At 34.0% G+C, this 14,204-nt stretch overlaps 1 protein-coding gene across 5 annotated transcripts in view; it reads right to left on the bottom strand.

The window, feature by feature from the left end:
* Positions 1–14,204, bottom strand: part of KRAS (KRAS proto-oncogene, GTPase) — a 42,523-nt gene that overhangs the window by 8,128 nt on the left and 20,191 nt on the right. For 3 of the 5 annotated variants that reach the window (XM_061417608.1, XM_061417605.1, XM_061417606.1), the window contains exons 3-5: positions 10,104–10,282; positions 8,958–9,117; positions 1,400–1,520 (exon numbers count right to left, since the gene is read on the bottom strand). In XM_061417608.1, coding sequence (XP_061273592.1) covers positions 1,401–1,520; positions 8,958–9,117; positions 10,104–10,282 — 459 coding nt within the window. In that variant the 3' untranslated portion in view covers position 1,400. Of the gene's footprint in view, positions 1–1,399; positions 1,521–8,957; positions 9,118–10,103; positions 10,283–14,204 lie in introns of those variants that run through there. The other 2 variants (XM_061417610.1, XM_061417607.1) reach the window with 2 other exon arrangements.

Here is a 14,204-nt window from a genome sequence, read left to right as displayed (position 1 = left end):
GACCCCATAGACGGCAGCCCACCAGGCTCCGCTCTCCCTGGGATTCTCCAGGCAAGAACACTGGAGTGGGTTGCCATTTCCTTCTCCAATGCATGGGAAGTGAAAAGTGAAAGTGAAGTCGCTCAGTCGTGTCCAACTCTTTGCGACCCCATGGACTGCAGCCTACCAGGCTCCTCCATCCATGGGATTGGTTTAAAGAAAGATTCTTAGAGAACAGGAGATTGGACAAGCATGAAAGCGTGTTAACTAGTAAAACTAGGGGATGAGAACACTAGCATTCCAAACAAGAGCAACAGCCAAGACTTAAGGGAAGGTAAGAAATAACATAGTGCTGATTTACATGAGGACCAAAAGTTCAGTCAAGGAGTTTTTTAGAGATGAAACCAAAGGTGAGAGGGGAAGATTGGTGTTAAGGAGCCATATATATTCTATGAAACCTTTTAAGTATATCTCTCTAGTTGCACTGTGAATAAAGGCAGCAAAAGGTAAACTAAGTTAAGAGGTTTCAACAATCCCAGCAAGAAATGATCAAAGTCTGAACTGATGATGTGATGAAAGTTAGAAGGTGGGCTTCCCTAGTGGCTCAGTGGTAAAGAATCTGCCCGCCAGTGCTGGAGATGGAGGTTTCATCTCTGATCCAGGAAGATTCAATATGTCATGGAGCAACTAAGCCCGTGGTGCCACAGCTATCGAGCCTGTGTTCTAGAGCCCAACAGTGGCAACTACTGAGCCCACGTGCATTAAGTACTGACGCCCATGTGCCCTAGAGCCCATGCTCTGCAACAAGACAAGCGACAAAAATGAGAAGCCCATGTGCTGCGACTGGACAGTAGCCCCTGCTCACCACAAATAGAGAAAAGCCTGTGTGCAGCAATGAAGACCCAGCACAGCCAAAAATAAATAAATTTTTTAAAAAGTTAGAGTGTAACATCATTCATAATAGAAATTTGTGATTGCCTCCAAATGGATGTGAAAAATAGGGAGTCATCCCAAGACTCCCAGGTTTCTCACCTGGGTAAAGAAGTGATGCTGATGTCACTACGTTATGAGAGCAGAGATAGAATAAGTACCTGCCTGTGGAATGTCCAAAAGAAAACATACTCTGTAAGAGTGATCCTTTCCCACCTTCTGGGCCATTAAACTCCTCTATATGGTCCGGCATCTTTTGTCTCTCAAGACCTTGACAAATGTAGAATAGTCTATAGCCATCAAAAAATTGCCTCAATTATAATTAATATCCATTAAAAATAAATGTATTGACTGGAAGCAAACTACACCTTTCTTATTTTTTTAATACTTCAAATTAGAATCCCACACCAAGGTAGATCTCAAGTGGTTGCTACTTCGTTAGCTATGAAAAACATGCTTTCTGCCAAAATTAATATGCTGAACTTACCAGATTACATTACAATGCATTTTTTAATTTTCACACAGCCAGGAGTCTTTTCTTCTTTGCTGATTTTTTTCAATCTGTATTGTCGGATCTCTCTCACCAATGTATAAAAAGCATCCTCCACTCTCTGCATTGTAAAACACAACTTCTTTAAAGTCTGTTTCATTGGTAATAGTAATTTATTGGGACAGCCATGTGCAAGAAGTTTGAAATTTTGAGCTTTACTTGAGCATTTTCTTTTCTCAAACAGAATCAGACTGTTTGAATAGAAATGGAGATTCAGTATTAAAATAGGGCATAAATTCTGATTTGTTCTTTGAAGTCAAGTTTTGTTTTGTAATGGGATAAGAATTTTTTTTTAATTTAAATTAGGAAGTGCATGTTTTATTAGTACCTGTATATCAATTAATGCAATCATTTTAGTTTGTTAGTCACAGAATTAATCAAAGTCTAAACTGAAGTTAGATTTAAATTATTTCTTTGACTTAGGGAAAACAAGTTATTTTTGTACCACTGATCCCCACTCCTGCTCTGAGTCAGGAGTGAGGAGAAAAATGGTACAAAAGGGATAGTCAGACCTTTGTTTCAACACACACACACACACACACATGCACACAACACCTCAAAATACAGCTGGGTCAAGAGACTGGAATCACAAGTTCTATCTTCAGTTGCAACTGTCCAGTCAATTTCTAGAGCCCACAAACGGAACCGAGACTGGGACTTTTGTGGATAGAGAACTGCACTATTTAAATAAAAATGCTAAATGAGGGCTGTTTACCATAAAATGAAAATATTTTTAATTGTTTAAAAAATACAAAATAGTAGCAATACAATTTTGTATCCGTATTACAAGTCTTAAGAATAATTTTTAGAACAATATCCAATGTACTGGCTTCATATCTTTTAATTTACACACTCTGAAGGAGCCAAGGGGACTTCTGCTTAAGGCTATGGTGAGAAAGCTACAACAACAAATACAATCATATATGGAGAAGTTTTATGTCTTTTCTAGTCTAGAAAATTAGACAGTAGACAAAAGGAAAAAATGTTTAGATTAACTGTACTGTTAGTTTGTCCCGAAGAATGTAACCACCAAAGTAGAAGCTGACATCTAAAAAAAGAAATATTAATTTCTTAAAAGCATTAAGAATACTTAAAAGTATTAAGTATTTTCTTAAAATATTAAAAATCTTAAAATTTTCTTTAAAGTATATTCTCAAAAATATTAAGAATTCTTTAGTATTTCTAAAAAGAAATACTAACACAAATATTAATCTACATAGGGCTTCCCAGGTGGCACTAATGGTAATGGTAAAGAACCCGTCTGCCAGTGCAGGAGATGTAAGAGACACGGGTTCAATCCCTGGGCTGGGAAGATCCCCTGGAGAAGGAATGGCAACCCACTCCAGTTTTCTGGCCTGCAGAATCCCGTGGACAGAGGACCCTGGCAGGCTACAGTCCATGGGGTCTCAAAGAGTCAGATATGACTGATGCAACTTAAGCACGCATTAATTTACATGTGGTACAAATTAACTTAAAAGATATATGTTCCATTCTTCTGAAAGAAAGATGTTTTTAAAATGTTAGTGGTTTATTTTACCGTACATTTTTTTTTAAGCTTAATCTGTTCTTTCAATTTTAAGATAGAATTACTCACTATGGGAAGTGGCATATTTAAGTCTCTGACATTGGTAACATCAGTCTTTCTATAACCAAATGTGAAAAAATGGACCCAGTACCTAAAAATCTAATTTGTACCAAAAATATGATTTGCAGTTTTAAATTCAATCAAGCACACAGAATCAGCCATTTAAGTATTAACTTAAGTAAAACAGCTAAAGCTTAATCTTAGCATGCATACATCATCACACATCCACTGCTTACAATAGTTAAGGAAAAGAAAAGGGGCATCTCAATTTTTATAGCAATATTAATTCTTACAAATCTTTAGAATGTATTAAGAACGGCTTCAGTGGAACTCAGTAATTTATCTTTGAAGTAAAACTTTAATTTAAAATTCATAAAATTAAGTTTCAGTTAAGTAGGGATTTAAATAATGTTAATTATATATTAAAATGTACCTCTGAAGTTATTGTATCAACGTGACATAAATATCTGTATACTTTTAATGAAATCAATTTAATCAATTAGGTAACTAAGCCAACTACAGAATAAAAATTCCAACTATTTTCTGAAATCATTAAATATGTTGGTACTTTAAATGAGACAGCCACATGTACCCATATATAAAATTTTTAATATTTTGTATTTATCACTACTGTCTAAGAGGAGAGGGTTTGTTTTTAAGAAATTACTAAATAATTAAGGTATTAAAAGAGCTTTAGTAATGCATATAAAATATAAAGCATGTTGCTGACATTTAAGATATCTTCACAAATGATTGTCTTTTCAATTTGAAAATTAATGCAAGAAATTTCAAATATATGTATATACAAATAAAACAAACCAGGTAAAGCTCATATTTTTAAGAATAAAAACTCTCATTCTTGTTTAAAAAAGAAGGTATAAGGTCAATGTAGAAGTACTGAAATATTCTATGATGGAGGAAAAATAATTTAGCAGAAGCAAATTTTGATTATAATTTATTTCTAAAACTAGTTTGAATGTGTCTGCTTTTTAAGTATGCACATCCCATCACCAATATCAGAATATATGATTTTTGTTTCCAGTAATGCAGAGAGAGTTGGAAGCCAGTAATTAAAAAGAACTAGACTACCCGCCACCAAAAATTCAGTATCAGGACCTCAGAGGCTAAGATAATTAACACCACCAAGAAATAGTTGTTCCAGAATGACTTTTTCATTTCTCATCTTTACTAATAGAAACTTTAAATTAGATTTTAAAGAATCAGTTATTTACCATATTTTCTCAGACTTAATTACTTATTTCTTGATAATATGCTTTAAAGTCATACTGACATGAAGAGAACATTACTGATCCTTGTATGTACCTTAAACCACTGGCACAAAACACTGGTTTCATATTCCAGAATTTGTAGGTAATTTTAAAAGATTAAGCACAGCCAAAACAGATGTTTAATACCTACTATGGTTAGTTGCTAAGGTCTTAACCGGCACACTATGATTTATTCTTGAGACTATGGCTTGTTGCCACAATATACTCATCTTCAGATCTCACTGATTAAACAACTGAGACACAAGTGCGTACTGTAGGAGCAAAAGTGCATGTGTCTATGTATGTAAATTTTAAAATAAGTTTTAAAAAATATATTTGTACATTTTTCTTTAATCAAGAGATTTGACAGTACTTTCAGCTCAGTCATTATCTGAAAACATACTGTGGAGACTATGGAAATACAGCACTTCAGTACAGGAGAAAGAACTGTTAACCACATCATTCTGTATCCTTATGCCTGTAATGTTTTCACTAACCAATTCAATTTTAAACAAGTACTTGTTCCAGTTAACAGTTTACTACCTGCCAAAATTCTTTCAATGAAATAACACTTCAAATACCTGAATGCAAGAATACCAGCCTTCCTGTATTGTTGTTCAGTCATTAAGTTGTGTCCAATTCTTTGCAACCCCATAGACTGCAGCACACCAGGCTCCCCTGTCCTTCACTATTTCCTGGAGTTTGCTCAAATTCATGTCCATTGAGTCAGTGATGCCATCCAACCATCTCATCCTCTGCCACCCCTCTTCTAGCCTTCTTGGGGGAGAGCAATGGGAGGAACAAGATGTATTCTAAAAAGCAACTCTGCATTGCTGAATTGGAAAGAAACCTTGCCGAACGATAACCTACCTCAGCAACTCTGAACTGCTTCGGAGGCCGTGCTATGCATTGGTGCACAGCAGGTCCTCGGTTAATTGTTTTGTCTAGTTTTAACACATAAAAAGCAAAGTTCAAAATATCAATCTTTTGTACACAACCCCAACTACTGCTAAACAGAGAAATGTGGCATATAAGAACGTTTTTTGTTTGGTTTGCTTTGTTAAAACAGTTTGATCATAAGTTTTCTTTAACGGAGGTCTCCCAACAACTAAATTTATGTATCTGGAAATAACAACAACAAAACAAAATTAATTTAAAAAAAAAATTTTTTTTAAACTTAAAACATTTTTAAGTTCATAAAACAAATTTTCACATTATGCTCAAATTGAGACCTCCAGAAAGCAAAAAAGCTGAATCAGAAGTAACGTATACTCAGAGAATTTTGCTTTTATCATCCACTTTCCTGAATGCTCCCCACTTTTGATTTTAGCAGACTGGAAAACACACTGCTGATTACCATGGTATCAACAATTTGGTTTCAACAGCCTTTGCGAACACTACCATGCACTGCCCAAAGAAGCCAGAAAAATGTCATCTAGACAGCAGACTTTATTATACACTTGGAACACAGGGACCTGATGCAGCCTACCTGCAGAAACAAAAACTTCTTTGGCCTTTCAGATGTGGACTAAAAGAATAGCTGAAAGCTATAATTTTATAAAAATATAAAAGAATTGTATTTTAACCATAAAAATGGACTTTTTAAAATAAGAAACTAATTAAGTTGGTAAAATATATAGTCTGCAACCCTTACCTTAAAAATACTAGAGTAAAACTCTTAACTTCTCTTTCACAGAATATGTAAATTTTACTTTAAAATTACTAATGTTAGCCTATAAAATTTAAGTTGAAAGTCTGACCTAACTTCTCATGTCTGGTCAAAGAACACAGTTCCCTAGATAATCAACAAGCAGCACAGTACAACCCACAAGCCCAATGCAGCCACAGCCCATATTTTTGTACTGCCCACAAGCTGAGTGATTTTTGCATTTTTAAAGAGCTGTAAGAAAAAAAAAAAATGCAACAGATATCACTTGGGGCCCAAAAGCCTAAAGTATTTATCATCTGACCCTCTGCAGAAAAAGCTTGCTAGCCCCTGACTTTTATCTATAAAAGTTCTAAATGCATGTCCTGTTCCTACTAACTTAAATATAACTTTCTCTTGTTTTGTGTTTTAAGTTCATGCTCAAGACCAAAACAGGGCAGGAAACAAGTAGCTGCTGATAAACTACAATGAGGATATGCATATTCATTTTGCTCAAATAATAAATAAATAATAGGAGATGAATATCAAAACGTTCTGCAGAAAATAGGGCTTCAAATTTTCACAAAAACTAGAGATGTAAATTAAAATTTATAAAAATTTACATACTTCATTTTCTCAATTACTTGGAATAGTTAATTCAAGTCTTCTAAGAGCATGCAAATATCAAATTAATTTCAACAGAGAGAGATGAATAAACTTTTGAGAGACAAATCAACAAGTCCATATAATAGAGAAATCAAAGATCAGAAACTAAATATTGAAGTTGTAGTTTAGCACCATAAATTACATAACCAGATCAATAAAACAGGATATAAATATAAGAGAAGCTGAGGGCTAGAAGGTTAAGGAATAAAGTACAGTATTTCTTTGTAATATATCACTGTATATTTTAATTCGATGATCCATAAAAATGTCTACAAAACAAATTCAGGTTAATCCACTAGGTATCACATACCTACATTACCTTCCCTACCCCTCCCTCCACAAAAACCAGTATAAAACCTAAAAATCTATTTTAAAAGGAAACCAGGTAGTTTTCCGATTAGTTATGAATGCTGTGGTATATTAAAGTATTCATGTCAAACATTAAGAATCAATATTACTTCTGAGGTAGTAACCATACAAGGAAAGAAGACACAACTGTTTTAGGCTCTTATATCAAACAAGAGTGGAGGGTAACACTGCAGAAGTAACAAGACTTCTTCTTCTGTCCTTTATTACCTTTCCACTCCAGATGTGGTCCATGTACCAAAGTCAGCATCACTTGAGAGCTTGTTAAAATTGCGGAATCACAGCTTCCAATCTAGACCCTAATTCTAATTCAGAATTAGAATCTGGGTTTGAATAAGAAGCTCAGTTGATTTTTATGCATATTAAAGTATGAGAAGTACAGCTTTATTTGCAGCCCTTTACAACATCAGGCAAAGTCTCTTATTAGACTTTTTTCTTTCCTTTGTACAATGTAAACTAATATATCTCCCAATCTAAAGTATTTATATTTAACGTTATAAATAATATAAGTTAATAAAATGTTAATAGTATAATCTAGGTAGCAGGTTTGCAAATGCTTTCAGTAAAAATCCTTCAATTTTATACCTGAAAAATTTGTATATGAAAGTGAAAGAAGAAGTTACAATGATATAATCATGTTTTCTGAGTACTTCTTAAGGGAAATCCAGGATTCTAGTCAGAGAAGACCAGTACGAAGATGATAAAAATCAAACCTCTTCCTAGTCTTTGGGACTTGGGAATGCTATGAATAAAATCTTAATTCTTTCAAAGTAAACTGAAGTAATATATGTACCAAGTATTTTTGTAACTTATAAATCAGGTTTTAGAATTAGATAATCTGTATTATGGTTAAAAACTATAGTAATTCAACTTTTGATTCCAAATGAAGACTTAAAATAGAATTTTTTTTTCACTGTGTACCAAATTTATACAAGTAGAAAGCGGTACATATAATCTTCCGCCAGGGAAGCAGACATATATATACTAGCTGAGAAATGGTTTACTTTTAAAATTTTTATCCCTTTACAAAATTCAGTGAAAGATCTAGAAGATGTTTTTATAAATTTAACCATGTAATGAATTTTTCATCAATTTTCTTAACTTCTAGGATGATAAAGTTAAATTCCATGAGATTGGTTTTCCAGGCCATAACCAGACAAGGCCCCAAACAAATGTTCACCTTGTATGGAACATACCAGTATTCCATCATAACATTATATATTCCTTTCTAGGAATTTATTTATTCTATACGTTAAACTCTTATTTCACACAAAGAGGTTAAATCATATCAATTAATTTTACCTAGGGAAAAAGTTACTTTTAAAGATAATTTTTGAAACAAAATTCAGGATCAATCTGGTGGTGGTGGTGTTTTTTTCAGAACAACACAGTAAATGAATAACTGAGAATTCCTATTTGCTTTGTAAATATTCTCCTGCCTTAATGAAAACTTTCCTGAAAAACAAATATATCCTTTAAAAGAATATTCTAGCAAAGTAAAATTCTCCAAACATACAACATTTAATCTAGAAACATGACATAATATAAAAGCACTTCAAAAATAGGAAACTCAAAATTCGTCTCCCTGTTAATTTAAAAAAAAAAAACAGTAAAAAAAAAAAAAAAAAATTCCCACATCTCTTGAATCCTGACTATAAGATGTGCTGAACTGTTCAATGTGGAAAGAAACCAAAGCCAAAAATAACGCATGGACACTGGAATGAGGACTGCCCTCTCATATCCTTTAGAGAACATTTACCAAGTAAATATTGTTTTACTTCCTACTTTAGTATAATGGGAAAAAAATCAACAGTTATGCTATCAGGTATGTACATTTATTAATGTTCACACCTTCCTGCTCCCAAAATGACATTATTGGAATATATATTAGTAAATTATGATTAATGATTAAAATCACTTGATATAGTTTGAGAGGAAAGATTTGTTATTTATTACAATTTTACTTACCTGTCTTGTCTTTGCTGATGTTTCAATAAAAGGAATTCCATAACTTCTTGCTAAGTCCTGAGCCTGTTTTGTGTCTACTGTTCTAGAAGGCAAATCACATTTATTTCCTACTAGAACCATAGGTACATCTTCAGAGTCTTTAACTCTTTTTATTTGTTCTCTGGGGAGGAAAAAAAAAGTTATAGCACAGGAATTAGTAACAAAAATCTTTCAGAAACTATTCACAACTTTGTCTCATAAAATAAAGGTTGTTAATGTAATTCCTAGTTCCCATCACACCAAATTTTCCTTTCTCCTCCTTCTACTTGTTTTTCTCTATTCTAAACAGAACTTCTATGTCTTTTAAAAGATCAAATATCCAGAAATATAATAGTACTACAGTCTAATAGGTTCATATGCAGGTAGGTCACAATGATAAAACAGAAATAATGAAAAATTTTAGGCCAAAAAAGTGCTATGCCTAATTTTTAAAATTATAATCTTAAAAACACATTCTGTGTATGTTGTTAAATATATATACAGAGAATTAATGTTTTTATAAAAACATGAATTACAACATTAACATATTTTTAACCTTCCATTCTTAAAAAAGAACACCAAGTGGAAAGATTTTATTTCTATGTGAACAATTATTTTAATAAAAGTAATCAATTTTATGCAAATTCGCCAAGATTCTTTAAAAACTGTATTAACACTTCTGTCTTTTAACTTCAGAGTTGTGTTTTTTCCTTAATTATCTAAAGCCAGTACTTATTTGATTCCAAGAAATGCCACACTAAATGGACTTATTTTTTAAGGCTATTCAACTGGTGCCATCTCAATTATCTTTTCACATTTTTGTTCATGGTTTTCATTTTTATGATGGATCTAGCATAAAGCTTTGTTTCTCCAGTACAGAGTGGTTAAGAGCACAGGTTTTAGAGTCAAATAGACCTGCTTTTCAATTCCAGCATCGCCACTGTGTGATCTGGAACAAGCTGCTCAACTGCTCAATCCCTAAGATTTCATTTGCAAAACAGGGATATTACCTACCTCACAAAAATTATTTTATATTAGATAATTTGTGCATGGCAGTTAGCAAAGACTCAATAAATGGAGATACAGTTACTCCTCAATGTCAATTTATTTTATTCAACTTAAACCCACCTATAATGGTGAATATCTTCAAATGATTTAGTATTATTTATGGCAAATACACAAAGAAAGCCCTCCCCAGTCCTCATGTACTGGTCCCTCATTGCACTGTACTCCTCTTGACCTGCTGTGTCGAGAATATCCAAGAGACAGGTTTCTCCATCAATTACTACTTGTTTCCTGTAGGAATCCTGAGAAGGGAGAAACACAGTCTGGGTTATCACGGTGCACCTTTTACTTCCAAAAAGGTGTTAGACACAACTCACAAACAAAAACCAATCCAATTCAAAACTGGGCAAATTGAATAGACAGGTTTCTAAAGAAAATACACAAATGGCCAATAAGTACATGAAAAGATGTTCAACCTCATTCAGGAAATGCAAATCAAAACGACAATGAGCTACCACTTCACTCCCATTAGAGTGGCTATGGAAAAAAAAAAAAAGGTAATATAATAAGTGCTAGTAAGGATGCAGAGAAACTCGATCCATCAATCCATTCCTAGGTATGTTAACAAAAGAACTGAAAGCAGAAACTCAAATACTTGTATGCCAATGGTCAAAGCATTACTTACAATAGCTAAAATGTAGAAACAACTCAAATGTTTGTTGGATAAAATGAATGGATAAATACAATGTGGTGTGATGGCATGACTGTACACACATACACATACACACACTGAGTGGAATATTATTCAGCCATAAAAAATGAAATTCTGATATATGCTATATAACACAGATGAACCTTGAAAACATTACGCGAAATGTTGTCTGATACAAAAAGACAAACATTCTATGATTCCATTTATACTGAGACACCTAGAAAAGGTCAAGTCAGAGAGACAAAAAGTAGGAAAGACGTTACCTGGGGCTGAGGAGAGGGGAATTGGAGAGTTATTATTTAATAGGCACAGAGTTTCAGTTTGGGATGAGGAAAAACTTCTGGAAATAGAGCTAATGGCTGTCCAATGTTGTGAATTTAACTTACTGTCACTCAACTGTACACTTAAAATTATGGCAATGATCAATTTTATGTGTATCTTACCACAGTTTTAAAAGTTTTTTTAAAAAAAAAGATGTTACAAGAAGAGTCAACAATGCAAGTGCACAGATTGATAACAAAAAGACCCAAAATTCTCTGTAAAGAAAAATAATTATTACAAAATGGGATAGCTCTATCAACTCTTACTATTCTGGATGATTTAGATGGCAAGAAAAACCAAGAAACTTACAAATAATTGTCATGCATTTATTTTACCTATAGTCAAGGGAATTCATAAGAGAATGGTCAATGCTGAGAATTTTCATACCCTCCATAGTCCATTTCTACAGTCCTGGGAACAGTATTTAACAGTCAGATAGATACTATGAAACTGCTAAAGAGAATAATTGTTCTGTCTGCAAATTCTGTGAGATCCCTAGTAAAAAAGAGAGGGAGTGGAAAAGAAAAAAGAAAGAGTTGGATACCTTAGAGGCACTGCAACTCAAAGAGGGAGTAAAGAAAAGAGGGTGAGTAACATAAGACTCCTGAAATGAAATTTGACTTTCCTCTGACTTTTGATTAGTCTGTGTGTATCTACTCAGTCACTCAGTCGTGTCCAACTCTTTGTGACCCCATGGACTGTAGCCTGACACACTCCCCTATCCATGGGATTTCCCAGGCAAGAATACTGGAGTGGGTTACCAGTCTCCTCCAGGGGATCTTCCCAACCCAGGGATCAAACCCGCATATCCTGCATTGGTAAGCGGATTCTTTACCACTGAGCCACCTGGGAACCTTTTGATTAATCCTCATGCCTAAAAGATTTCACACACTGTCTGCCAAAACAGACTTCAAAAAATAAGGGAAAGAGCTGGTGTAAGGTGAGGTCATGGAAGCAGAGGCAGGGCTAATAATGGGTATAAAGTATAAGCCTAAGGACACTGTTTCTTCTTGTTCCACCTTTAGTTCATGAATTACTTTACAAACCAATCTATTATTTAAAAAGTGGTCGTTAAAAATTATGTTTTTGGTAAAATGTCTGAAAAAATGTTCACAGCATACAGAGTATTCTAAGATACACATGTGACATGTTCCCAGTATAGAGATACACATCTGTATAAACGTATCTATATATACATTAAAAAAACTCATGGTGGTATGTTTATTAATGTTAACAAAGGGTATGTCTCTGATGGAAAGAATTAATTTAATAAATAATTGATTACTTATCTTTTTTTGGTAACAGATATTATTTTTAATGTATTCCTTTGCCCCTTAATTTTAAAAAGTATGAAAGATTACCATATTAGACTATGATCTAGTGCTTATCTTTTAAAGTAAACTGTATTTTCCAAATGTCTATAATAAAAAGCTGTTGATCTCACTAGTCAGAAAAGAAGGATGAATATTTAGTTTTCTAAACAAGAAGCTCTTGACCAAAGATTTGAACATTTGGTTGACATTTTATTTTAGCCTAAAAGAGTTGGACACAACTTAGTGATTAAACAACAAAAGAAAACCAACAAACTCCCTTAATTAACCACTTGAAAGAACTCGTGTATATTATAAATTATTTAATAAAAACCAGTGTTTTCAAGGTATAATGAAAGAGCAGGAATTCAGAGCGAAGTACAGTGTATTCAAGTCAATCCATTCATTACCCAAGTGTGGCTACTGAGCATGTAAAACAGACCAAAGACTTTTCCTCACAGTCTTCACTTGCCAAAACTAGCGCAAGTTAACCTTATGGTTAATAGTTTCTTTAGTCTTTGAAATTTCCTATCAACAATGAATTACAGACTATAGTTTCTGGAGCCATACAGATCTGTACCTAAGGTGTGGCTGGAGGATCACTCACATGTGATGACAGATACTACCTCTAAAACAAACACCTCAGTAAATTCCCATTTACAAAATTTTCAAACACTCTGTGTTTCGAAAGGATGTAAAGTGGAATAGCAGCAGTTTCTGCATGTATTTCATAGCATGTTCCCAGGATGAACACTCCATCAAAGAGACTGGGAAACTGGGAAAGCAGTCTCTATTCATTCCTATTATCTTTTCCCTTCTAAGCCCTAAAGATACTGACAGCAAAGTTCTGACTCACATTCTGCTCTTGAAAAAAAATAATCTACAACCTGCCTATAAACAATGAGGTGGAATCTGCTGATTACAAAGAATAGGTTTAGGTTAAAAACGTAAACCCACTTTGGCCACCTCATGCAAAGAGCTGACTCACTGGAAAAGACTCTAACGCTGGGAGGGATCGGCGGCAGGAGGAGAACGGGACAACAGAGGATGAGATGGCTGGATGGCATCACCGACTTGATGGACGTGAGTTTGGGTGAACTCCGGGAGTTGGTGATGGACAGGGAGGCCTGGCGTGCTGTGGTCCATGGGGTTGCAAAGAGTTGGACACGACTGAGAGACTGAACTGAACTGAACTGAACAACGTAAACCAGTATTTCCCAAGTTAATTTTAACTAGAGTCATCCTTAGAAGTGTAACTAGTCACTGAGCTATATAAAAAGGCAATACAACTTGGTAAAAACTTAAGAACAAAAGTGTTACATGGTGAGATGTGATCTGAAAAGAACTGACAGGTTTTAAGACAAAGCAGACAGCAAGCACAACAAAAATGACACGTGAATACTAGAGCGTTTGTTCCAGCTTCAGAGCAGCCATAAGGAAAAAAGTATATGGAGGTAAGAAAAAATGTATGTGTCAACGGAGACTCTTTCCCAAGATGAAAAGCCTCAATAAGCAAACGACAGCCCACAGGCCAAATCCTGCTCACTTGTTTTTGTGTGGCCTATGAGCCAAGAATAGTTTTTAGGTTTCTAAATGGTTGTTAAAAAAACAGATTATGTGACAAAGAACCAAATGATGCTTAACAGAAGTTTGCCAACCCTGCTCTAAGCTTATTAACGCCTTATCACAAATCTAAAGTACTCTTAACATATATTACTCCTTTTATTTGTAAAAAAACAAATCATCATTGAGAAAAAATACAGGTTATAAAGCATAACCAGTTTAAAACCACATAAATTCCACAATGAAACTAGTTAAAGATAAAGCAAGAAAAGGAATAAGACTTTACATTTTTAATTAGTGTTATTTCCAGAATAGTAC

The sequence above is a fragment of the Bos javanicus genome, chromosome 5 (assembly GCF_032452875.1).
Source record: "Bos javanicus breed banteng chromosome 5, ARS-OSU_banteng_1.0, whole genome shotgun sequence".
In the NCBI taxonomy this organism is placed as follows: Eukaryota; Metazoa; Chordata; class Mammalia; order Artiodactyla; family Bovidae; genus Bos; species Bos javanicus.
This window is presented reverse-complemented; position numbering and strand designations above follow the sequence as displayed.